The 26,922-nt window shown below is 32.6% G+C and overlaps 4 protein-coding genes and 2 non-coding genes across 9 annotated transcripts; 5 read left to right on the top strand and 1 right to left on the bottom strand.

The window, feature by feature from the left end:
* Window positions 1-1,560: 1,560 nt before the first annotated feature.
* LOC129885471 (tyrosine--tRNA ligase 1, cytoplasmic-like) lies at window positions 1,561-7,829 on the top strand. 2 transcript variants are annotated; one of them, XM_055959754.1, is made up of 12 exons: window positions 1,561-1,649; window positions 1,798-1,980; window positions 2,056-2,127; window positions 2,392-2,539; window positions 3,305-3,594; window positions 3,680-3,776; window positions 4,637-4,742; window positions 4,835-4,917; window positions 5,106-5,251; window positions 5,360-5,465; window positions 5,926-5,985; window positions 7,478-7,829. In XM_055959754.1, exons 2-12 carry the CDS (start codon window positions 1,898-1,900, stop codon window positions 7,496-7,498), a joined length of 1,212 nt encoding a protein of 403 aa, XP_055815729.1. In that variant the 5' UTR covers window positions 1,561-1,649; window positions 1,798-1,897; the 3' UTR covers window positions 7,499-7,829. The 2 variants fall into 2 exon arrangements, with proteins under 2 accessions (XP_055815729.1, XP_055815728.1); XM_055959753.1 differs by having other exon boundaries at window positions 1,567-1,649; window positions 1,882-1,980.
* Window positions 7,830-10,174: 2,345 nt separating this feature from the next.
* On the top strand, window positions 10,175-13,335 carry LOC129885469 (probable 1-acyl-sn-glycerol-3-phosphate acyltransferase 5). Its single transcript, XM_055959749.1, has 4 exons — window positions 10,175-10,410; window positions 10,798-11,544; window positions 11,690-11,820; window positions 12,866-13,335. Exons 2-4 carry the CDS (start codon window positions 10,973-10,975, stop codon window positions 13,273-13,275), a joined length of 1,113 nt encoding a protein of 370 aa, XP_055815724.1. The 5' UTR covers window positions 10,175-10,410; window positions 10,798-10,972; the 3' UTR covers window positions 13,276-13,335.
* Window positions 13,336-14,136: 801 nt separating this feature from the next.
* LOC129885470 (UPF0496 protein At4g34320-like) lies at window positions 14,137-18,779 on the bottom strand. 3 transcript variants are annotated; one of them, XM_055959752.1, is made up of 2 exons: window positions 18,717-18,779; window positions 14,137-15,463 (listed from the first exon to the last, which is right to left on the bottom strand). In XM_055959752.1, the coding sequence occupies exon 2, from the start codon at window positions 15,421-15,423 to the stop codon at window positions 14,311-14,313; it is 1,113 nt and encodes a 370-aa protein (XP_055815727.1). In that variant the 5' UTR covers window positions 15,424-15,463; window positions 18,717-18,779; the 3' UTR covers window positions 14,137-14,310. The 3 variants fall into 3 exon arrangements, with proteins under 3 accessions (XP_055815727.1, XP_055815726.1, XP_055815725.1); XM_055959751.1 differs by lacking the exon at window positions 18,717-18,779 and adding an exon at window positions 16,554-16,639; XM_055959750.1 differs by lacking the exon at window positions 18,717-18,779 and adding an exon at window positions 16,063-16,630 and having other exon boundaries at window positions 14,138-15,463.
* A 4,233-nt stretch (window positions 18,780-23,012) lies between these two features.
* On the top strand, window positions 23,013-23,639 carry LOC129884493 (putative lipid-transfer protein DIR1). Its single transcript, XM_055958789.1, has one exon. It carries the CDS (start codon window positions 23,085-23,087, stop codon window positions 23,391-23,393), a length of 309 nt encoding a protein of 102 aa, XP_055814764.1. The 5' UTR covers window positions 23,013-23,084; the 3' UTR covers window positions 23,394-23,639.
* Window positions 23,640-24,381: 742 nt separating this feature from the next.
* On the top strand, window positions 24,382-24,453 carry TRNAG-UCC (transfer RNA glycine (anticodon UCC)). Its single transcript has one exon. It is a non-coding gene; the product is annotated as a tRNA-Gly (tRNA).
* Window positions 24,454-26,786: 2,333 nt separating this feature from the next.
* LOC129888176 (small nucleolar RNA snoR83) lies at window positions 26,787-26,922 on the top strand. The gene has a single exon (XR_008766598.1). It is a non-coding gene; the product is annotated as a small nucleolar RNA snoR83 (small nucleolar RNA).

Here is a 26,922-nt window from a genome sequence, read left to right as displayed (position 1 = left end):
TCACTGGATCGTTGTTATTGTTGTATATCAATTGATGTATAATATTATGTTTTATGAAATAATTTAAAATAAATAATTAATACTATACAATGAAATATGTATCTCTCCTGATATGCAAAGTGACAAAAAAAGATGAAATAATATTTTTTATGTAATATAAGAAACAAATAAAAGAAAACAAGGAAAATAGCTAAGTAGGATAATTTTAATAGCTTAATTGGATGTTACCTCGTGGGTCAAAATAATTCCCCCCACCCCCCCAATCCTCCTTTGAAGTTTGGTTTAAAAATTAAACTTTCTCCCAACTTTCAATAATAATTATTTTCCTCCCCTTATCTCATGCAATATCTATTTTGCCATTAATTTTCTATATATCATCAACTATTTATACAAATAAAAAATAATAATTAATATAATAGCTTTTAAATATATTTCAAAAATAATACAAAAATATTAATAAAAATAAAGGTATATCCTATAAAAAAAATTAAAAGATTATCTATTTGTATTGTAAGTATTTTTTTATTTAAAAAATACTCTATTATTAACAAACAAAAATCGTTTATCTATTCAGACATTTAATAATAAGAGAGAATTGAAACATGTATATATATATATATATATATATATACATATTAAATACATGTATAATTAAAATAATAATCATAAATAATAACATAAATTTTAATTATAAACTGATAAAAAAATTATTCTACTTATAATTTTAATGTGCTTAAATAAAAATCTATAAATACTTAGATTAAGAAGGATAAATAGTATACATTAGAGTTTTGATTATTATTAAAATATTTAATTTTTACTCTACTCATTTATTTTATTATAGAACGTCAATAATTTATATATTCAATTAAGATTTTTTTACTTTAGTTTTTTGAATAATTTTTTTTTGTTTTTAATAGAAAATTTGTTACCTAGAATAAAAAAAACTCATGATAAAAAAGATCAAGAATAATAATACAAAAGGTAAAACTGATATTTTGAAAAATTAATTAGAATAAAAAGAGAAAAATAATTATTGTTAAAAGTTGAGGAAAAATTTTGATTTTAAAACTAAATTTCGGGGAAAATGATAGAGCCCGTTTGGATTGGCTTTAAGTTGGTCAAAACCAACTTAAAGCCCCTTTTCAGCTTTTAGACGTGTTTGCCTAATGCTAACTTTAAGCCAGAAAGTTCTTAAAGTCAGTCAAAAATGAAAAGTTAGGATTCCTAACTTTTTTTTTCTAAGTGCTTAAAGTCATTTTCTTTGACCATGAAAATTACTTTTATATCCCTTATATCTTAACTAAATTCCCAAACTACTCTTTTTATTCTTTTAAAGAATAAAATTCACATAATTTTCCTCATTTAAGCACTTTTATCCAAACACTCAACTTCTTATTTATAAAAATAACTTTCAGCACTTTAAAGTTCTAAAAGCAATTCATATATAAAAGTTACTTTTTTAAACTCATCCAAACGGGCTCTTTGTCCGGGGAACTCATCTTTCACATTGTTGGAAAAAAAAAGGGAGGGGATGGGGTTGGGGAAATAAAAAGGAAGCCAAAAACAGCCCTCAAACAAAAGCCCTAATTTATATCGCTTTCTTTCTTTCCCCTTCATCTTCTCCTTCCATCTCTGCCATTTCTGAGGTTTGGTTTTCTCTCTCTTTCTTTGTCGTGTCAAATTTCTAGCAGTATATTGGTTTTCTTACAATATACTGCTTGTTGTACTTCTGTTACAATCTTTAGATTTCCTTTCTTAATCAATTTTAAATTGCTTGTTGACCCGCATTCTTAGCTGCGCATGCACATGCCAGAGTACTACTTGTTGTATGTCACCATCATCTTCTTCAACCATTCCTAAACCCTAATTCTTGTTCAGAGAACAGCTTTGAAAGATGGATAGCAAAGAGGCTTCGCACGCCATTGATGCACTCACTCCCGCGGCTTCTTCATCTGATCACTCTATTTCCACACCCCAGTAAGTCTCTCTCTACAATAAGTTGTAAAAATTACCAGAAAAATCAGTTAATACCGTAATTCTACGTGGACGCAGGAAGATGGATAACCAAGAAGCTTCAGAAGCTATTGATGCACTATCATTGACAGCTTCCATTTCAGCTTCACAGTAAGTCAATATGCTCTCGGGGTAATGTCATTTCTATTTGTGACAATCTGTTAAATACCTGTAATCTTAGTTATTGAGTATTGAAATGAATGCACACTGAATAGCATGAAACAGTTATAGAGGATCCACTTAGTTCGGAGTAGAGGATTGGTTGTTTGATAGTATCATTGGATTTTATTTTTTGTTAGTCTATGAAAGCATCCCTTTGGGTTTTCTAGTCTTGTTCATACGTGATATTGAATTTGTTGCATACTGATGTTTTAGGATGACTTTGGAGGAAAAGTTCAATATTGTTAGGAGTATTGGGGAGGAGTGCATACAGGAGGATGAGTTGAGGAATCTTTTGGCAAAGAAGCCACAGCCCGTTTGCTATGATGGGTTTGAGCCTTCTGGTCGAATGCACATTGCTCAGGTATGTAAACTTGAATTCCATCCACATTTTAACTGCAACAGTGAAGATGATAAAAATTTACCACTTGCCAAGTTTCTGGTTTGCAGAATGCGTGTGGCTTATTTTGTTTCAGAATTGCCCCCTGATCAGTAATCTACTTCTTTCAGATGCAGGGTTTTTTTCACTTGTGAATAAAATAAAAGCAGGTTTTTTTTCACTTGTGAATAAAATAAAATAAAAGGAATAAATAAATAAAGAAACTCATGGGTTGACTTCAAGTGGTTGCCAGATTTGGGGAGGGGAAGATTTGTCTTTGTTCTATGGTTGGGTGGGGAGTCAGATCAAATCAACGGTCACACTCCACTTTATACTTGCCTAGTAAGCCAAACAACTTCAGATTCTGCTGTGCGAGTGTTGTAATTTAATCTCAATTCTACCTGTCATTCTTATTGATCCCAAGTATTTTAAGATGCTGAAAAGTCCAGTCCCTACAATGGTCAAATTCCTATTTTTTTCCATTAACATAATAATACTTTCGCATGAGGGGCCTATGGAGCCACCTTTCTGAAGCTTAGGTTCTTGTCCTACTTTCTTTTTAACACCTAAAAGTTTCATTGTTTATGTTTCACTAGAATTTACTTTTAATTTATGCCATTCTTTCTTCCTGTTACATTTGTGCAGGTCAACTACTGAAATTAGTGGAGGGGCTCCTGTGCAGTTATGTGTTATTTTTAGCATCTCATGATTGTGTTTTTTTTTCTCTTTTGCAATTTCTTTGCTAAACAGGGAGTTTTGAAGGCACTAAATGTCAACAAACTGACTTCGGCTGGCTGCAAGGTGAAGATCTGGATTGCAGATTGGTTTGCCCAGCTAAATAACAAGATGGGAGGTGATTTGAAGAAAATTGAGGTTGTTGGTCAATATTTGATTGAGATATGGAAGGCTGTGGGAATGAATCTTGAAGGGGATCAAGTAGAATTTTTGTGGTCTTCAAAAGAGATTAACTCCAGAGCTCATGAGTACTGGCCTCTTGTTATGGACATAGCTCGAAGGAACAAGCTTCCAAGGGTTTTAAGGTAAAGGCTAAGGCATTTCAACCTCTCTTATTTCTTCTAAAAGGAGCAGTCAGTTATTGCTCACATACTTTTTCTTCATTATAAGGTGCTGCCAAATTATGGGTCGGTCTGAGCAAGATGAGTTGACTGCAGCCCAGATTTTTTACCCGTGCATGCAATGTGCTGACATATTCTTCCTTAAGGTAATCTGTTTTTATAACTAACTGTTAGGAAATATTTTCTTTCTTGTTCAGTTAGCTGGATAAGTCAAAGGGGAATCTTAGTAGCTCAGTTAGTTGGTTGGCTACTTGAAATTTCACTTTATTGGTGAGGATTCGATATCCCACCAACAAAGATGAGTTGTCCCGCATTTTTAGCTGCGCCATGCACTTGTCAGAATGCTATTTCTTGTATATTTTATGAATGGCACCATCATCTTCTTCAACCACTCCTAAATGCTAATTCTTTCTCTCCGCAGCAAAATCAGAGCAGCTTTGAAAGATGGAATAACTAATGAATTTTTTTAAAAGACAAATGAGGCTGTTCGCGTGGTTGAGCACCTCCACCATCAACCGATAGGCTGAGGGTTTGAGTCATGCTGGAGGATAAGTGGGAACACTATTGATCCTCTTAGGGGAGGGGTGGGAAAAAAAGGAGTGAATTTTCTTAAAGAAAGGATCTGTCAAATATAAGCGTCTTTTGTGAGACTTCATCAAAAATAGATGCACCTTCACTGTCTTTTTTAAGACATGCGAAGTACTCCTCTAATGTCAATAATCTGCTTCTTGCTTGTCTTGAAAAACCCTGCAATGCCATTATGTTTATTGCTTGTCTAGGTTATCAATGAGTAAAAAATGCATTGCCAGCTGTTTCTATGCATATAGCTGGCTTGCCTTGAGTTTCTAGTTTCAATAGCATATGCTTCTTGATATGGACAGATATGAGAGCTGCGTACTTTTTGCTTCATTTGTTGCCTGTACTATTATGTGTGTTTTTGTTCAATGGTAATTACTTGTTTAAATTATGATTGTACCAGCTAAATAAGGAATTTTGTTGTTTATAGGCTGACATCTGTCAACTTGGCATGGACCAGCGAAAGGTTAATGTACTTGCAAGAGAGTACTGTGATGACATCAAGAGAAAAAACAAGCCTATCATATTGTCCCATCGTAAGACCTTTTTTTTCTAGAATTCAAACTCTTTTTTACTTAACTAACTCTTCTTTTTGATTTGTTTGTTTCCTTATGATCTTGGCGTGCAGATATGCTCCCTGGTTTGCAGGAAGGTCAAGAGAAGATGTCCAAGAGTGACCCTTCTTCTTCCATTTACATGGAGGATGAAGAGGTATTTACAGATTTTACCTCTAGGCTATCTAGCTATATATATTGTCACCTGTAACACTGTGCTACAATTGTTTTTAGGTGTAGAGTGTCAGTGTTCGTAATAGATTTTTCTAGCCTGTGATTTCGTTGCCTTCGAGGTTTTAGTGCAATGACAGTATGTTATTCCTGTGCCATGCATGAACACCGAAGGCAGAAGTAAATGTCAAGATAAAGAAGGCTTTTTGTCCACCAAAGGTTGTAGAAAAGAATCCATGTCTGGAGTACATCAAGTATATCATCCTCCCTTGGTTTAATGAGTTCAAAATTGAGCGAAGTGCTGAGAATGGTGGTGACAAGTGAGTCATCTCACACATTTTCTCATATCCATATAGCTGATTTACTAACAACAGCACACTCATTTATTCAATTTATCGTTTTTCATTTTGTTCTTCTTCCCACACTAGGACCTACAAGAATTTTGAAGAATTAGCTGCTGACTATGAAAGTGGGAGCTTGCATCCTGCAGACCTGAAACCTGCATTATCGAAAGCAGTCAATAAGATATTACAGGTTGATACATTGATACAATTCATTATCCAATCTCCTCTGCTGTCCTTGTATTAGCTACGAATTGATAAATTTACCAATTTTGCCCTGTTTGTCTGCATTGACTCTGCATTTTGATATTCTACTTTTACTTTAGTAGCTCTAATGTGAAAAGTGATAGCTTGATTGTTGGTGTTATTACCTCATAATTCTTTGAGTTTGATATATACAATTAATATAGTCCCAACACCCTAGAATAACTTCGTTGTAGCGTACCTCATTTCTTACTTGATAAAAATAATCAGTAATCAATCATATCGGCAATTTAATATCAACTAATACTAAATTTAAGATATTGCACACTTGATGCCTAGTACTGTCTCACATTGATACACCACAAATTTTATTTTTTGTAGTTCAATATATTTGTAATTCTACCTTTCTTCAGTTTTGTGCCTGACCTAGTTTTTAATATGATATGCAGCCGGTGCGTGATCATTTTAAGAATGATCAGACAGCCAAAGACCTTATGAAAAGGGTGAAGGTATGCGTTCTTGAATTTGCCTAAATGTTCTGTGTTGGGATATAATGGCTCATCGGTGTTAACTAGACTTTGTCACTTGAGGGGTCAGGGTACAATTGTTTAGTTCCAAAATAATTGTGAAGGTGAATATATTTTCCGAATTCTACCTTGACGAAAGTGCAACTACTGTTTGTTTAAGTTGCTCTGTTTATCAAAATGAAGATTATTGAAAAAGCAAATTATGATTGAATAATAGAATAGATTATTGAATTTTTTCATGAGTTCTGTGAGAGGTAATTCTACATGGACTATCTTCAAGTTGTGGGTTGGGTTACAGTGATCCCCTTGTATCATTCTTTCATCAGTTACACCCACCTTAACCTGGACTAAACCATAAATGTAGGGGTATCAAATGGGCGGGTTGGGTTGAAATTGAGAATATTAAAATGGAATGAAATAAAAATCGGGTTGGGTCATGACCTGCCCAAATTTACTTTGGTCTCAAATGGGTTGGGCTCAATTGGGCTAAAATTCGGGTTGGGTCATGACCCCTCCAATTTGACCCACATAATCTCAATAATTTAAACATATTATTTTTACCTTTTATAACCACAATTTGAATTTCAACTCAAGAAAATAAAAATAAAAGTTTACAAATTGATAGATTAATCCTAAAAGATATAAAATAGATAGTAATTCATACCTTTAATATGAGAACATACATTACACCAATGCAAAAAAAAGTCTTAAAACGGGTTGAAATTGAAGATTAAATTGGGCTCAATTGAAGATTTTTTAAAAATGGGTTAAGGCTTGAATAGATTGAGATTGAACCCAATACAAATTATCTTGAGCCCAACCCATAAAAGTTTGGGCGGGTTATCTATATTTGGGCTCATTTTGGCCCCTACATAAATGTTTTTTTTTTTTTGCTCGTAACGTTAAGCCAGAGCTAAAATTATGATGCTCTTGTTTCTTATATCTACTGTTTTGGTCCCCATGTCTTTTTCACCTTTTCCATGTGATTGCTTTCCTTACTAGTTAGTGAGGCTTCTTGATACAAGAAAAGAGTAATCTGAATTATGGGCTGAGTTACAGTCAGATTTACTCCTTTTTCAAAAGGGATGATTGATTGTTTAATTATATGGCTCAAATTGAATACTTTCTCTCCTAGACTGTTGAGAGTACATTCCTTCCCGCGCAATACATACAATTTCTAATGAAAAAATGACAATGACAAAGCACACAATTTAGGTGAGAAAGGCAAAACACATTTGTGCCAATCACAGAAACACTATTTCACATAGTCCAATGCACTCAAACATTTTAGCCCAGTGTAGATATTCTGTAAGCAAGCTTAAAAGATAATTTGAAAGTTGAACATTCAGAAACAATAGCACTATAGTATATCATTTTTGTGGCTCTTGTCCTGACTATATTTGATGGGGTGAGTGTTCAAAACTAGTTTTATGGCAACTTTCTGATCTCAATTTTGCTGTATTCTGTTGTTCAGAGTTTCAAGGTAACAAGATGAGGTATAGTTGAATGAAGTGTAAGTGGATTGAGAGATGGTGATGGCTGTCTGGAATTTCCATTCCGTTTTTCGTCACTACGCTTAAGTGACTTGGTTTCAAAAGAAAGTTTTGACATCATAGACACCCATCATTTTTGATTTAGTATTTTTCTTGTACTTCTGCTGTTATTGAAATGCAGGCATTTCACAGAGAAAATGCTGTAACATTTGTTAGCTCACATGGTGATTTCCAGATAGTATTTTTATTCAGTTTCTAAGTGTGTCATTTCTCATCCATTTGATTGTACCGTACGTAATCTTATATGATGATCTACCATGTGTTTTAACGGTGTATTTCTTTTTTATGGGCAAAATTTGCAATAAACGAATTGGCTAGAGCTCCATTACTTTTACAACAACATACCTATTGTAATCCCCGTAATTGAGATCTGAATAGGGTGGTGTGTATGCTATCTTATTCCTAATCTTATTCATACCATGTGAAGGTAGAGTGACACTTTCATTACTTTTAGGGCGAACCCATCGGTGGCTCCTAAAGTTGGCACTAACTTTCACTTAGACACCTTAATTAAGATTTGTTCATTTTAGACACCTTATGTCAGGTCCAAATGTGTCATTTTGACACTTTTTTCACAGTCAACAAAATATAACGTGTGTGTGTTTTACACTTGCGAAATGACGTATAAAATGTCAAATGAAATGATGACATTTGTCATTTGTGTTCAAATAATTTTTAAATAACGATTTTTTAATAAAAAGAAAAGTAAAAAATATTTTATTAAAATCATTTCTGGGCTTATTTTGCAAGAAGCTTCAAATGATCTTTAATGGAGTCTTCTAATTTCTATCTCAAATACTTCAATCCAAAGTGATGGAACAATGTTTAAATCAAGCATTGCAATACGAATACTATTATTGTTCATTCCAAATAAAATTTAGCACTCAATATTTTTTCCAGCTTTTTGAGATTTTTTTTTTAGAAACTTTACTTTTGAAAAGATTCAAGGGCAAAGACGAAAAATAGGCATAGAAATGTCTTCTTGAAGATAAGAATTCTCCGGATCTTAACAAAAATGCTCCTTTCTTCGCAGATTCAAAGCACAACTCATTCACAATCTTCCAACTTTTTTTTCAGTCAACTTCACACTCTCCCGATCCTTACTTAATAAAATTAATTACATAGCTTTTATTCAATAAGAATTTTCAAGTTGTGGATATATGAAAATGAGGTTTCATTGAAAATTATTTTAGATCCAGATTTAATTTTTTCGAATTATTGTTACAGATGAATTAGAAGAGTGGAAATTTGGTGATTCTTGGTGGAGAAAAAAGTAAATGAAGGAGATGGATGGTTCCGGTGGTAATATAGAGGGGAAAATGTGTGGTGGTGGAAGGTGTAGTTGACGGAAGAGAGAAAAGGTGAAGAAGAAGATGAAGGAAAAAAAATATATTATACAAAAAAATCTTTTCACGCGCTCAGATGTCCGTGCAATACACACCATGTGCCAAATCAGCGAAAAGTGTCAAAATGACACATTTGGGCCTAACATAAGGTGTCTAAAATGAACAAAGCTTAGTTGAGGTGTCTAAGTGAAAGTTGGTGTCAACTTTAGGGGGTCATCGATGGGTTCAGCCTTACTTTTAATTAGATAAATAAGGTTTAGTCAAATAACGGAATTTTTAGTCTTTTTTTAAAAGTTTAAATAAGTTTTTAAAGTTTCAAAAAAAATACTCCATATCACTGATGACATGACCTTAGATAGAAAGGAGTGGAGGTTGCGGATTAGGGGAGAAGGCTAGTAGAAATAGAGTGGTGTCTTGCTTGTTGGTTTAGGATGGTCGTAGGTCTAGGCGTGCCTTTATAGTTGTATTGTTATTGCCTTTGATTATCATACTACTTTGCTATCGTTATTGTTCTTTGTCTTGTAAATTTGCATCGTTTTTTTTTTTTTGTCATTATGCTATATATATTGTTTTTCTCTTACTTGGGACTGTGATTTTTGAGTTGAGGATTTTTCGAAAACAGTTTCTCTTTCTCCATGAGATAGTGATAAAGTTTGTGTACATCCTACCCTTTTTCTTGACTTTCTTTCATTCTTTCTTTTATGTGTTTTCATAGTTTTTGATTTGTGTGTGGGGTTTAAGTTATTTGTTCGATTTAAATCTTTATGGGTACCAAAGAAAATTTGAAGAGAATCTAATAAATGGGTTCTTCAATATGAGAAATGGAAGTTTGAAATGAAGCAAAGGATCTGGATTTTTTTGTAAAAAGGAAGGATAATTTTTACTTTGTATTCTATTGAGATTATGAAGAAGATGGAGTGAGGAAGAAGATGGATGAACACTAAAAATGAAATGGAAAGTCAATTTGTTCACTTTTCGACGTATGACGCGCGTGTATATCACCTTTCATTTGTGAAATTGGTATTGCATCTATAAAGTGATATTTAATTCATTTGAAAAATTTAAGAGAGTATTTAAATTCCTATAATTAAAATATTAAAGTAAATTATGCTGGTAAGTTTGAAATGAAAAATTTGATGTATTATTTCAAATGAAAAAATACATCAAATAAAATTAATTAGCATGTATCCCAAAGATAACGCTAAGTTATTTTTTGTATCAATCTAATCTAACATATATCGATTTAGTTATGTGGCAAAGCGTAATAAATACAAAATAAAAATATTAGGGTCACCATCAGGAGAATGTGGCTGAAAGGAAAAACGTACCCATCATTGATTGCCACCCAAAGCAGAGAAGCGCAGAGCAATTATTAGACCTTATGAAAGACCCGACCCGAAGCCTAATTTCCATATACAAACTTTCTTCGGTCTTCAGCTGAAAGTGTACCGTTGATAGTCGAGCCACATTGGATCCTTCAAACTCATCAAAGTTGTCAGCTACTTCAGGTATCCTCTAGATTTACATTTCTGAATTTTTGTACATTTCAAGAATTTGTGTTTTGTGTTCTTGAATTTGAGCTCAATTTTTATTCTTTTAATTTTTTTTATAGTCTAGCTGATTGATTAGTGAAAATTTTACCCTTAAGTTTAAGGTTGCTGACTTGGGTGTTTAGATTAGGAATAATGCTGCTTGTTTCTAAAATTAACTGTATGTGTTTCTTGAAAGAGAAGAATTACAGTTAAAGCCACATTAAGCTAAAAAGCTTCAACTTTATGTTTAAGTTCTAATGTTTTTATTTACATCAAGATTTAATTTTTCATGAGTTTATAGCAAGTGTAGAGCTGTTCTTTTTGGTTTAGCTAACAAAATAACATTTTGTTCATGTTTTACAGGGTAGGGGACTAGGGTTAGGGAGGCCTTTGTTTGGCACATATACCAAATCCCACTTGGTTAATTGGCATTTTGATGCCTAATCTGTGATGAGATGTGAGAGGAAGTTCAAATTTAAGCTCAACACGAAATACATAAGGATCTTTTGGTACTTGTACTCTGCTTTCCCCAACAGCCATGAATGTTCAAATGGGTGATGATTCTGGAAAGCAACCAAGGCACCGTAAATTATCCCCGCTGAGGATGGTGAGGGGTATTTTCTGTCTAATTGTGTTACTACTCTCTGCATTTATGGTGTTAGTGTATTTTGGCTTTTGGACTGCTACTGGCTTGCGAGCTATCAGTGTCCATTATAGCAGAGTGGGAACATCCTTCTGTTTTGGATGTTGGTTAGCTTTGTGGCCCTTTTGGTTTGAAAAAATTAACAAAACCAAAGTGGTAATCTCTGGAGATTCTGTTCCACCTGCGAAGCGAGTCTTTGTTATTGCAAACCATCGAACTGAGGTTGATTGGATGTACTTGTGGGATCTTGCTTTGCGCAAGGGATGTGTCGGTTCACTCAGGTATATACTTAAGAGTAGTTTGATGAAATTGCCTGTGTTTGGATGGGTTTTTCATGTCATGGAGTTCATACCTGTTGAGAGAAGATGGGAGGCTGATGCAGTGAAGCTGCATCATATGCTTTGCACCTATAATGATCCTCAAGATCCACTGTGGCTTGTTGTTTTTCCAGAAGGCACTGATTTCACGTATTTCCTGTTACCTTTTAACTCTGTATTTCAATTCTAATGTATATTTATGTTTGAGTGTGTGTCACATATGCCATGATAAATTAGTGCATTTTCTCTCCAGTACTAGTTAAAGAACTTACTGGCTTCCTTACTTTTAATACAGAGAACAGAAGTGCATTCGTAGTAAAAAATATGCTTCTGAAAACGGATTGCCAATCCTGAACAACATACTTCTTCCAAAGACAAAGGGTTTTTATGCGTGTTTGGAGGAATTGAGAGGTTCCTTGGATGCAGGTAGCATTTCTTTTATCTTCTTCCTTGTGTAATTATTTGGCTGATAATAATAATAATTTTCCTATTTTTGACCTTCCATAAGGCAGGAGTAATATTTTCTGATGCTATATTGAATTACTTCAGTCGCATAAGTTCTCTATTTACTCTGAATATGGATTGCATATCTTGAATCCAGTATCCTTCCTCCTTGTTCTCACCAAGGTGACCCAAGTATTTGCTATTACTTCCTCATTTGTCCTGCCTAAACAATGAGGGGCATAAGGCATTTAGTGGATTTATTTAGATGGAGTCTGCTTTTGGACTAAATTTAATGGCAGTACAATAACTAATTGCCTTCAGATATGAATCTGTTTTGTGGCATTTGGTTGTCAATAGTTTGCCTTCAGATTTGGTTGTAACGTAATTGGTGTGGTTTCCTGGACATCTAATATTCTGTAAGCTAGCAACAACGCATCTTCTACTGGTATTTGGTAATATAAGAGGTAGAACATAATAATCATGCTTTCCTCTGTGAAGTCAGAATCGGCTCATCTTGGTTCAGGGATATTCTTAGACTCGTAGGTGTACTGTGGATAAGTAGTTGGTATATTAGAAGCTTGTCATGTCAATGCTGACCGTGGTGGACAAGGGTGTCCGATTAGATTTAGTATCTTTGCTGTTTTCTTTTCCTTTTGATATATGTGGCATTAGTGCCTCACATATCAAAAATAGAAGTTCCATATCTTTTAGATATTTATAGTTACGGTCCAGTAGTCCACTTAAGAGAGAGCAGAGTACCATCAAGCAGATGTCTGTCTTAATGTCTTTACTAATATACCATGCTTTTAGTTGCATATGCATTAGAATGAGAACTTCACATGAGCCATACTATATTCATTATGGTCTTGCCCTATTGGTTTTATTTTTCTCATTAAAATAATTAAGCATAATTTCTTCAAGCAGTTATCTCTCAAGTATACTTTCATTTGGTTGCTAGTCTATAAATGACCAGTCAATGAGACTAGCAATTACGCTTCTTTTGACTATCCATTTCACGCTATTTCAGTTTATGACATCACAATTGGCTACAAGCATCGTTGCCCTTCTTTTTTGGACAATGCTTTTGGGGTTGATCCAGCTGAAGTTCATATGCATGTACGCTGTATTGCTATTGCGGATATACCAGAATCTGAAAATGAGGCTGCTTCATGGTTGATGGATACATTTTGTGACAAGGATAAATTACTGTCTGATTTTCATTCACAAGGTCATTTCCCTCGTGAAGGAACAGAAAGTGAGCTGTCTACAGCCAAGTGTTTAGCAAACTTCATCTTTGTGCTAACATTGACTGCACTTTGTACATATCTTACACTTTTCTCGTCCATTTGGTTCAAGATATATGTTTCCTCTGTCTGTGCATACTTGGCAACAGCTACTTACTTCAATTTTCGGCCTTCGCCCATTGTATCTTTATGATTGTAGTCGCCTTTTATAGCGAGCCTTAATTTAGTACAAGTTTCCCTGTGTTGTGTTGAATTCATTGTCTGTTGTGATCCCTTGAAGTTCCTTTCTTCAATCCCATTGAGATTGGTCTATGTGAATCCTCAGTTATCATGTTTCTATAGTTATTAGTATTGTCAGATGAATACAACAACAACAACGTAATACCCAGTGTAATTCCACAGGTGGAGTCTGGGCAGGTAGGATACAGCAGACGTTACCCTTACCTTTGTGGGGTAGAGAGGTTTCTGATAGACCCCAATTCTGTACTGTGAGGTGAATATTCATCATATATTGACTATTTTTATGTTGGCTCTAACAATTAAACGCGTAAATTTCTTATTTCCTTTTCTTGACCGAATCCTTGATGAAACTTTCAAAGGGTTTGGGACCATCCTAACATGTTGACTCTTAAATGGTCTGAAGGTATGAGTGGAAAAATCATATATAAATTTTTTTTTCCCGTCAAATGAAGAAAGACGAGAGAGCAAGAAAGGAAAGAAAATATTGCATTTTGGGTTTAACTATCTGCTATTCGAAATTCACAAGCTCGACTAAACTAGATATGCACCGGGTAAGCAAGTTAAAAGGGGGTAAAACGTTTTCTTTTCGAGTAGTTGTCCATTTTCAGAGAAAGATCAGATTTTATTGTACCAAACTTGGACATTATCATTGAAGGGAAGCGAATATAGCCACTGAAAAGCATTGACAAAAGCAGCCTCAGCATGTATCAGATTCAGAAGGTAAACTTAACATGTATAATAGAGTAATTTGCGTATTTTTATTTATTCATGTAAAGAATAAACGAATAACAAATAAAAGAAGTAATTGATATACTTTATAAAAAGAATCCAATAAAAATCTTATTATTCATGGTATAAAGGCTAAGGAGTTCTCTAACCATGATATATGTTTCAGATTAAGTTTCATATATATATATATTTAACATCACAAGCTATGAAAATTAGATAAATGTTCAGTGCTTAGGCAAATTTCAGCATGCTGTAACCTTCAATGGTTTGGGGGTTTGATGATTCTTTGTAAGATAACAGTCCTGGCCCGACGAATATCCCTGCTACACACATCAGCTTGCACTCCAAGATCTTCAACATTCTTCATAAAAACATCCAGCTTTTTCCTGATCTCTTCTATAGCAACCTTAACAGCATTCTCATCAATAGCAAACTCAACTTTCTTCAAGAGTGATTCAATCTCGATTTCCAATCGATCTATCAGCACCCTGATACTATCCAAATCCTTAATTGTGATAAAAGTACCTACATGCATTGTGTTGACCAATTCTTTCTGTCCTTTGACAGCATCTTCATAGTTCTTGAGAAGGGAATTTATCCATTTGCCCATTGAGCCCAATGGAATCGACGCTGCAGCAGCCAGAGCAGATGCTACCGGAGGTGCAGCTATAGCAGCAGCCACTACTGAGCAAATCAAAACAGCTGCAAATGTAGCCACAAATATAATGTTTGACACTTTCCTCCAAGCATGGATGTACTTAAGCCTCTTATCAAGCTTGTTCTTTTTTAGCTGCAGCTTTTCAAGCATCAGCATTTGCTGTGTATAAACAGACTGGAAAATTTGGAAAAATTCCTCTGTGAAAGGATCCCCTGCAGCTCTGAAATTCTTCAGTTCCTCTAGAGTCTTGGTGTATCTATTCCCTTCAACCCCACTTTCTTCTTCAAATTGTTGAAGTGCCACAAGAATCAGCAATTGGCTATCCCGAGCACGTTTTAGGCATTTCTCTAAAGCAGCCAGGAAATCCAGAGTTTTGAGGCTATTGTCAAAATACTCCTCAACTAGCTCAAACAATTCTTGATTCTTCCATATGTCTTTCTTGCAATCCAATATCACCTTCACAACTTCCTGATTCATTTCCAATAGGCATCCGGTTACTTCCTTCAAGGAATCAAACGAAAGTGCTCTAACTTCAACCCCATCAGCAAGGGTATTGATAATATGACTGGTTCGAGCTTGTAGATTCGTATCAAAGGACTGTAAGTCCGTGTCAGCCCTGCACGCAGCTTCATATGAATTCAGCTCGATTTTGAACTGCAGATTGTCGATTCCAGCTGAAGTTTCACCAGGCTTTTTGCTCATGTGTCCTCCCATATTTCTCAAAGCTCAATTTCAGTACAAATCTTTACACAAGCTGCAAAAATGCAGAATTTTAGAAATGAAATTTAACAACTTAAAACTATGACAGAAACCCAAAACAAATAATCCTCTTTAAGCTAAACTCCAAATTCAAAAGGGAACAATTTGTTACACTCAAACAAAAAAGGTCCAACCAGAACATCACTTTCATACATATAACATCAAACACAAACAACAAGAAGCTGCAACAACTTAACAAAAAAAAGAGCAAAAACTGAAATATGCAGTACCCAGAAATAGAAAAGATCCAATCTTTATCCTAACAGAACCATACTTCATACATTCCCCAACTTTGCAGCAAGAGATAAATCAAGATCACAAACAAGCAACTGAGATACATGTAAAACTTTTCAAGATTTTCAGCTAAAATGAGAAGCTTTTTAACATTATGATGCTTTATTCAAGAATCTAAGTTTGGAGAACAAAATAATAAATGCCAAAAACAAGGTCCCACCCAAAAAAAAATCACTTTCACAACATAACATCAAATCAAAACAAAACAACCAAGAAACAGTAGCAACTGAACAAATTCACCTAAAATATGAAGTACCCAGAAACAGAAAAAGATCCAATTTTTATCCAACAGATTCTTACATCATAGATTCCCCCAACTTGTCAGCAAGAAATTGACCCAAGATCTCAAATGGGGCAGCTAATAAATGTAATTTTCAGCTAAAAAAAGACAATCTTTCAAGTTATGATGCTCTGTTCAAGAATGGAGTTTGAAAAATCAAAGAGGGGTAAGCAGCAGGTATTTATAAAAAAAAGGGGAAGATAAAGATTAAAGGCTAGGGATAAAGGAAGAAGCTTATAGAGAAATGAAAGTGTTAAGAGCCAAGCAAAATGCTTTGGGGTTGACACAACACAAATTAGAACAAATAGCTTGCACGCATGAGTTTAATTAAACAAAATTTCAGATGGAAAACACGGGAAGCAATGTTCTTTCTGGTTCAAGCTTAATTTTTCAGTGTAGATATGTATAAAAATTTCATATAGAATAATAGATATATATAAAGAGTAATGTAAATGCTAACAGAGTTAGTTCTAATTTAACGCGGAAAGCAAGGGAAAATGATGAAGGATACCAAGTAAGAAACTGTGAAACTTCAGCTTAAAGAAAAGAAAGAGTGAGTTGAGAGAGAGACGAGAAGAAAACATGGGTCTTTTGTTTATTATTTCTTTTTAAAAATAAATGTTTCAATAAGATTTTCATTTTTATAAAGGTAAAGATCTAGAAAATGACCAAAGCCTGAACAAAAGTTGACTCTTTTTTTTGTTTGTTTGATGAAATGACCAAAACACCTATTTATATTTCAAGAAGTAAATATAGTGGCGGTCGAGTATCAGGGTAGAAAACTAGTAGAGATAAAATGTTGTCTAGCTTTAGGAAGAGTTATATTTGTTATAGTGCATATTGAAGTACTAGTTGTACCCTTGTAATTCTTGTCATATGTTGTTTATTTGTGTTTCGATTATCGCACTTTTTTATTATTGTTATTATTTATTTCTCGTAGACTTTACAATGTTTTTCTTATTAACTGCTATGTTTTCTCATCGTTCTCTTTTTCTTTTACTTAGATTGATCCACGAGGTAATAATAAGATTTGCATATCCTTTATATATTAACAATGCACATTTTAAAAATATATTAACAAATCACCTAAAAGATAAATATAAATAATAACTTTAGTATTTAAAAAAATAAAATAAACAACCAGCTGCAGCATGTTAAATTATAGGGATGGACAGCACATTTACTTGCATATTGACTGGTTTAATTAATCTGGAGGGTAGTTGATGTACTCAAGAGTCAACCTTGAACACAAAGCAATAGATTCCACGACCAATTGGGCTGAGAAAAAGTCAAATTTGGACCATATGGTTTCAATATTAATCTGATCAACTATGGTAGAAAAGAAAAACGATAATCATTACTGAGAGTAGAAAGGAAATGAAGAAACAAAATTATATAAATCTTCCTTGGTGAAATTGGTATGAGATAGATGATAAAGTCGAGCCACTTACGTACTACTAGAGACTCAATTCTCTATATAGATACAAATGAGTGTCCTTTTAGGGTGTGTTTGGCATGTGGCTTATCCAAATATTTTGAAAAATATTTTTTTTTTAAAGAAAGAAAGATTTTTTTAGAAATTTTAATTTCTTTTTCAGTAAGAATAAAAAAAATAAGTTTAAACTTATTCTAGATTGATGATCTGATCATTTCTACTCTCACCGATCAATCCCCCCCCCCCACCCCCTTCGGGGTGCCCTCAGCCTCTTTGCCTCTACGCTTACCTTCCCTATAAGAAAAAGGGTTATTAGGGACTAAAATTTAATATCGAGCTTAAAATATGATCTCTAATGATATATTTTTAGCGATGAGATTATTTTATGGTCTATTGATATATTTAGGCTTATTGCATTGTGTTTATCTAAATTACATATAATAAAAAAACTGAGAAATTATTCACGATCCTATAAAGAAATCTTCTCATTCTTCTACAACTGATGTGGAACAATTTAAACAGTACCCCTTGCATGTCACGTGGGTGCCGGGGGACCTACGTGGGTGCCAGGAGGTTCACCCGACCCTCCTCGGCAAAAAATTACATAGTATATAAGCTAGATTTTTCTATATTTTTGTACATATACTAATTTTGAACCATCTAGATCAAATAGGAAAGATAGCCTAGTGGCACTAGACTCCCAAATTTAGACCTCGAATACTATTCCCAATTTGCAGTCTTGAATCCGCCACTGCTTAGGTTTTGCCACAAGTGAAGCTAGGATAACATAATAAGAAAACCCAACAACGGATTTATCAAAAAATGAAATGAATTTGACTATAATAAACTACGATAAAAATCAACATTATTGAATCTCTAACTCAAATTTTAAATATTAGCTCATAGTCATGTGATATTACACAAAACCATGTATTCAAACCTTCACATCCCTCCACGGTGAATGTTGACACATTTTATCATCAAAAATTTGTTTTAAAGCACCATTAATTGTCGTTAGTAAAATTAAAGAAAATGGTATAAAATTTACCTACACAGAGCTGAGTGAAGGTACATTTTTGTTAGGTCTCGATTAGCTTATTGCTATATATATGATGTTTTCAAGGAACAACAAATCTTTTACTAATGCATTGCATTCGTTTTGTATTGTTTACCGATGGTAAGCCATTTGTTAATTCACAATGTAAATGTAGTAAGGAACTAATGGAGAATTTAACTTACCAATGATCTCAAAGTGTGTTAAATCTTCAATCGTACTTGAGAAGTATCTTATTATACTAGCTGTGGTTTTGTTGGGTAAAAATTATGATGGGCAGCAGTAGGGTTGTACAAGACAAACCGATAAACCGCATCAAACCGACAAACCGAATCAAACCGGAAAAAAAACCCGACTAGTGGTTTGGTTTGACTTGATTTGGTGTTTGAAAAAAAAAAACCGACCATTATAGGGTTGGTTTGGTTTTAACTCAAAAAAGTCAAACCGAACCCAAACCGACCCGATTATAGATATACTACTTTTAAATTATGTTATACATAAAAATATTTATTAAAATGTAATTTATAAATATTTTTTAAAATTTTTTCATAATTTTTGTTTTCTTTCTTACATTTAGATTTGGACTTGAGTAGCCCATCTAAATAATATACAAAAAAAACTTATCTTATAAAGTTAAAACTTCAAACAGTGTTGTGCTTCCATCTTATATGTTGATATTTTGTACTAGAACTCTTTTTAAGAAGCACTGCTCTGTGCTTTTTATTAGATACTATGAGAAACCCGAAAAAATCCAAAAAAAATCCAAAAAACCCGAAAAAAACCGAAAAACCCGACTTTTATTGGTTTGGTTTGATTTATAGATTTAATAACCCGACACAAATGATTTGGTTTAATTTATAAAAAATTCGAACCAACTCGGTCCATGTACACCCCTAGGCAGCAGCAATATTTATAGGCAAAATTAGTTATGTGGAAGACCAAGTAACTTGCCATGAAAGTCATTAGTTGTTGCCTTGTTTTTCCCCCTTTTTATCTTTTTGGTTCTTCTTTTGTTGTTTAGATGACAGTTGTCATTGTTACAAGTGTCTACTGTGATGTTTGAATGCAATGGTTTTAAAATTTCTGTACGTAATGTTTAGGTACCAAGGTTTAAATAATGCATCATAAATTTCCACAATTAATAATTACATTTGATGTCAACTGATAAAAGAAGTTTCTATTACCTGTGATGCGATGACATTAATGCAATTATTGCTAAATTTTCTGCAAATACACCTCTTTATTGTGACAATAGTAATATATCACTATCCACATTCACTACATTTTTGATTTTTAAGATTCTCATTCAACCTTAAAATTATGAATTATTTTATCTAAATATTTATTAAGAAAAAATTTAATCAATTTTCACACATAAATTTATATTTTATATCAAAAATATTATATTCATAAATGAAATGAACCGCCTCAATAAACATTAATCAATATAAAACCAAAGAAAAGGTTGGACTACTAATCGATGTCAAATTTATTTATCTAAAGGACAAAAAAGAATATTGTTTATATAATGCAATTTTAAAAATATATATATTACACAACTAAAAGAATCACTACTTATCGATATATTTATCCCTCTTTTGTTGTGAAATAGTTTGTGGATTTATGGCTGTCCATTATCACTTTTTTCTGCCCACTAATGTTTCTTCTTCTTATTCCCTACATAATGATGTTATCACTTAATAGTCATCATTGTGTTTCTATTATTATAGCTTTTTCTTTAACTCACATTTGGCTATAAATAGCCTCATGTGTTATGAAATTAATACACATTGATATCTTCTCAACTCTCTCTTTCTCTTACTATCTTTCTTTTTTATTTTGCTAAATTAGTTTATTTAATAACATTTATTTATTTATTACATAGAATCTTAGGGAAAAGGTTGACAATGGTATATTGGTCATTTCAGTGAACTGGAGGGAGCTTTAAAAAAGGGAGAAGCAAAAACAGTTATGTTACAAAACAGCACCGTCTACTTTATTTTCGGAGCTGTTGGGAGTTTTTTTATCAAACCAGGTATTCAGGGAGTGACACGTCATGATGATAGACGCGTGTCATCATTTCAGTGGTTGCCGCCTGATGTAGGATTCAAAAGGATTGTACGCTACGTCAAATACAGAAAACCAATATATTTCTTATCCCTCACGTGCTTCCTAACGTTTTTGGCTCTCCATTTTCATTTTCTCTTTCATTCCATTTACATTTACACACGACTAGAAAACAGTGAAGATACAACTGGATTGCAATTCCGTTATTTATCCATATTAAAATGTGAATATAGTTATTTACTTAAACATTGTTATAAAAATTCATAAACTTTAAGTCGCTAACACTTTTTCTTTAACATGTCTAATACGGCATGAATTCAAGTAATTTTAGTCCTTGAATTATTGTCATATTATGATTTTGATCCTTGTATTATTAGACTAAGTATTTAACCTCTAATTAAATAAAGTGTGCAATTTTAATCCATACACCTAACTAGAAGTTAATATTGTTAGCTTGTGATATATATAACAAATTTCACAAAAAAAAATGTTTTAAATATTAGGACTACATTTAATTCTAGTCCTTGAACCTAAATGAATCATCAGGCAGCATTGCAATATTGAAGGCCATCGACTGTGATAATACACTCATATGTTTCTCATTCTTTACTTAACTTTTTATCTCTTCAAATTTTCTAATAAAAAACCTTTTGAAATATGAATACAGTTTTTAAACTTTGGATAAAAACTAGCAACGTTTTTATTTGTCTTGCATATATTTACATCTTACATTTTTATTATTTAATATGCTCATTTGCAGCTATTTCGTAATAATTTCTTACATATGTCTTGTTCCAAACTCTTTTTTATATTATCGAGAAAAAGAAACTGAAGGAGAAGTTCAGAAGACACGCTTTGATTTTGTTTTCTTCCCGTTTCCTACGGAAAGATTTTTATTTTTTTGAGTGGGTCTTCTAAATGAGTTGGGTTAATAAATCGACGTGTTATTGATTCACTCAAAAGTTGAGCTAAAATGATTGGGCTGAAAAATATGGACAAATTATTCATCCAAACTTAAATGAGTTGAACTGATTATATTTCTATGAGCTAATTTTACCATCATCTCTCTGCACTGGAGTTTGTTTTATAATTTGGTTTATTATTTGACTTTAGTTAATTAGGAAATAAATAAAGCTTTACCTTTAAGTAAAATTATGATTTCAATGACTGAATATCTTTTAGAACTGTCATCCCCATTGAAATGATGAAATAAAGAGTAAAAAGTCTCGTAGTAATGATGGTACCGATTCCATTAAAATCTGGCCTAGGTTAAATAACTTATTTTATTTTATTTTATAATTATGGTATTCGAATAAGCTTGCGCTTACCTACCTCTACTAATTCGATAAAATACATGTCACCTCTTATCAACAATAGAAACCAACAATTAATTCCACACGATACATAATCATTTTCTCATTTCATGTTCTTTGTGCCTTGTATTTAAAAGTTTGCCACTTTTCCGAAATCAGATCACTGGCCTTAGTACTAGTTTTGATTATGAATTTAATTTCCAGAGGAGGTGACTGCTTTCAAACTTGTCTTATTTTCATTAAGTTGCTAAACTTGTAAATATAAGTCCAGGAAAGTGGTTAATAGTGTAAATCTCCCATATTATCTCACTTTAGGGCTTCTTTCTCTCATCCAACCCAGACCTTGGGGATCTGCACTGGGCTTCTCTATCTCCACATAGCTATCCAGTGTCTAACAACACAACAGTACCATGGGCATCAATAACTATAAGTAGAAGGGTCAAAATTATCATATACAAGTAGTATATTACATTAAAATTATCACTCTCGTGACCACTAAAGTAATTGATTAGACAGGCTAAAAAGCACTACAAATTTTGTTTCTACTCTCTTAGAAAAGGTTTATAAGTATTAGGGAAATGAAGTCCGTGATATGTGAAGCCAATTTTGCCAACTTACTATTTGCCTGTTTCTTAGTCGCTCTCAAGATTCTCCCAAACTTTATTCCTTTAAATCCATTTATCCCCTACTCACGGGATGTCTAACTCATTCATATACTGTAATTATAGAGTCATACCCGCTCTACAACACACCTCATCTTCACTCCTTCCCCTCAACCCTAGCCCCATTCCCACCACGCCAATATTACCCCTAACACCCCACCCCCGCCTCTCATATTATTTGTCTAAATTATACATAAATATTTTTAATTTGCATACCGAACAAAACTAAACTCAAACTATTTGTAGGGAACACACCCTTAAGCCGATCGAGAATGTAACGGTAGAATGTAACTGTACGTTCTTATCTGGTACGTACTAAAAACATTATATTTTCCTAGCTAGGACATATCATTTGGAACTGCACGTGAAATGTCATCAACTAAAATAAAAATCATCAACTAGCCAAGGTCTTCATAATCCTCTATATAAGTCCTTAACCACTTTCACAAAAACCACACCAAAAAATAAGATAATTTTTTAAAATAAAATAAAATAGGAGAGATCGATCAATATGGAAGCAAAGCAAAAGTTTGTCATTTTTGCAGCATTAGTGATAGTGGCAGCGATAATGGCGAGTGCAGAGAGTCCCTCGTGTGGTTTAACAATTAATGACTTAATGACATGCAAGCCAGCAGTATCTGGGCCTAAACCATTGCCACCATCTGATAAATGCTGTGCTGCTTTAGGCAAAGCAGATTTGCCTTGCCTTTGCAGTTTCAAGAACAGTCCATTGTTGTCTACTTTCAATATTAATTCCACTCTTGCTATGGATCTTCCCTCTAAATGCAAACTTAAGTCTCCTGATTGCTCTGTTAATTAATTAAATTAGAGACGGATCTAGGGTTTGAAGGTGACACTTACCCCTTTAATTTCTCTTATATTTAATTCACTCATTATAATCATGTGGTGAATTAATTTGTTGGTGTTTGAATTTTAAGTGTGTGATTCCCATAGTCATGTGTTTTGTTTTGTTGTATTTTATGGCAAGAGTTGATGTTGAACAACTTTGTGCGGTTGATCTTACCAGTTATTTTAATAAAGTTTGGCGTTTTGTTTGTTGAAGTAATTACAAAATCAATTTATTATCTAGTAATATGTCTAAATTCTAATCCCTTCAAGTTTAAACAAGTTGAGTTATACAAAGTGTTTGTTAATATGATGGACTTGATTGCACTCAAACTAACTCATTAAATTATTGGATTAGAACTTATCAAAATATTAGGAGAGTTTATATATGGAAAACCAAAAAATTGAACTAAATCAAAGAAAAAATAAATCTGATACTTGGTTTGGTTTGATTTGATTTTGATTTTGATTTGACATTTTAGAAATTGGTAAAAATTGATTTGATTTTGATTTTTTATTTTAGAGGACGGTAAAAGTTGATTTTAAGTAAAAAATAATGAAAGCAAATCGACTATATATATAATTATCAAGCAAGCCGACTATATATATATAATTACTTATCTAATTAAAAATTAAAATTGTACACATACGTGTGTATGTATTTATATATGTAGAGAGAGAAAGACTTGTTGAATGGAGGGATGAATTTATTCATATTAACTATTCAATTTGTTTTGTTTAATGTTATGAAAATTATAATATAATTGTATAGTTAGAAATAATTTAACTTTATAAAGTTCGATTGTACCCTTACCGAGATGATTTGAGATGATTTATAATGATGCAAATTTCTATAACTTTTTAAAATTACAAATTTTAAGAGTTTTTTTATAAAAAAAAATAATTGTCAATTAAAATATAAAGCATACTTTATTATGTCTTGAGGATATTTAATGACTGAAGCGTTTGTAGTCCAACGGTTAGGATAATTGCCTTCCAAGCAATAGACCCGGGTTCGACTCCCGGCAGACGCACACTGTTTTTGCTGTGTCTATTTGTTGAGTGTCTTCTTCCTTTTGCTTTATTTCCTGTCTTTATAACTCAGTTTGGGATCGACAATGATTACGGTTAGAGGTGGCAAATTAGCCCATAAAATCATAATGCGTTTGATTCATTTAGTTTTGAGTTATTTATTGATCCATCTACTTTAAGCTCATTAAACTTTACATTCATATATAACTCAAATTGATTAATAAGAAATCTTATCAAAATAGTTTTAAAAAACATTTTTAGTTGATATATTTTATATAATCATAATAAAGAAAGATGAAAAATTATAAAAGAATAAATAAAATAATTAAAACTTGATAAGAATTGTGCTGGTCGAATTTTGATATGTATTTTAGCCTATTTTAACTCTATTTTATTTCAGTCAAAGTAATTATTAAGAGAGTTAATAATCCGCTCATTTATTAACTCAATTTATTTTGATCCGTCCAAATTTAATCCAAATCATTCATTTGTCAAATCTAATTAGAACGCACCATACTCTATCTATTCAAGTTTACTTTCTTTGGTTTCGAGTTTTAAAAATGAAAGATGTTGGGATAGACAACACCTTGAGTTCTTGCCAAATCTAGAATAATACTTTTTCTTGTTAGTATCAACATGTTAATTAAAAGTTACAATCCAATTTATGTAAGTGTTTGGTTTCAAGTAGTGTTTGAGAAAAAATTGAAAAATTCTTAAGAACTTGTGTTTGTTCGTATAATTATCATTATTTGACAAATATATTTGGCAAAATTCTCAAGTTTCCAAGTTTTAAAAAAAAGTAGAACTTGGGAATCTGAAAAGTTTTAAAAATTTAAATATTATCCCAAACTTTTATATTTTATAAAAACATCAATCATTTATTAATTCCAATTAAATATTTATCTAACAACTCACTCCATTAATCCATCTTAAATAAAATTTATCTATAAAAATGTCCACCAATCATCTTTAATGAAACTTCTCTCAACGTGTCAACAACCACATTCCTATTACCTCATCCGAAAAAGAATAGTTTGAATGACAGTATTGAGAAAAAAGAACAATGTATTTTTAATTCGACTAATGTATTGTTCATGCCTATATTGTTATTTTGTCGTTGTTGATTGTTATTAATTATGCTATAAGGTTTTCTTAACGGAACATGTTCATTATAAAATGATAACACAAACTTATGGGTATTTTAAATAATTTTTAGAACTTAAAGGTACAAAATAATATTTTTTAAAACTTCACCAAAACTTGAGAAAATTTGTGGTCCATCAAAATTTTACCCAAAAATAACTTACCAAGAATATTTGAAAACTTAGAGTAAACGACACCTGTTGAGCGTGATATCTGCTTCTTAGTTAGATAACCTTGAAATATTAGTCTGTGTGCCTAAAAGGACGTTAGGTTTGAGTAGTCATTTATATTTTGAACTCAAAGCTATTAGATTATATAATTATAAGTAAATTGCTAATTAGAATACGTAAGAAGATCAAAAGCTTTATCGATTCTAAGCAAGTTCTATTGCATCCTTAATATTTTTAATTATAACTGTAGTTGAACTATGTAAATGAAAATTATAGCTTTTCATTGTGCTCATACATCTACTTAAATAGCAATATATAACTCAAGCTCACGAGTACTAATTGAAATAAATTATAATGCTTTCTCAAATTAATTAGCATTTTGTTCTAAAAAAATTTGTCATTAGTGACATTTTGATTCATACACAGCAAGAGAAGAATAGCATCCTTGTACAACTGTTGTACAACACTATTTGCCTGGTTCACCAGTAATTTGGAGACTTAAATCAATTTAATCTTATGCTTTAATGTCCGTACCTTCATCACAATGATGTAAAGCCAACAAGCAAAACAACAAAATTGACCGAAGGAAGAAGCTATCAAAAAATATTTAACTAGTGTTTAAAAGTCTAAAGATAATCATCCTTAACTTATTGGTTGAATCATGACCTCTTTTTTAGCCAAAAAAAAAAAAAAAAAGATTTTGCCATGTTTCTATTCGAGTCACCTAGCTAATTATTTAAGTGGACGTATATAAGGGCTTTTTATTTGCAAATTCGGGTCGGTTAGTATAGATGGGTCATATGAGTGGGTATTTTCCTACAGTGGGAGGAACAAAGTGAATTTGAACAAATTTAAGGGGTCAAAAGAGTAATAATCATAGGGTTTCAGTTCATTGTTCACTATATAAAGCAGAGATGGCCGCGCACGCTTTTAGTACTCTAGGGTTCTCCCATTTCTTCTTCTTTTTATGTTTTCTTGTTAAAATGTGTTTGTTTTGATTGTAAGTGTAAATGGCTTTCATAATCCCAAATAAGCTACAAAGTGCTTATTTGATTCATGGGAAGCCTAAATCAATCAGAAATGAATGGAGGTTTCGCTGATAATGCCTTTTCTATTTTTTCAACAGAGGCGTTTACTAGTAACCATTCCCATACATAT

The sequence above is a fragment of the Solanum dulcamara genome, chromosome 4, assembly GCF_947179165.1.
Source record: "Solanum dulcamara chromosome 4, daSolDulc1.2, whole genome shotgun sequence".
NCBI lineage: Eukaryota > Viridiplantae > Streptophyta > Magnoliopsida > Solanales > Solanaceae > Solanum > Solanum dulcamara.
Note: the sequence above shows the minus strand (reverse complement) of the source record. Positions and strands in the feature narration are given on the sequence as shown.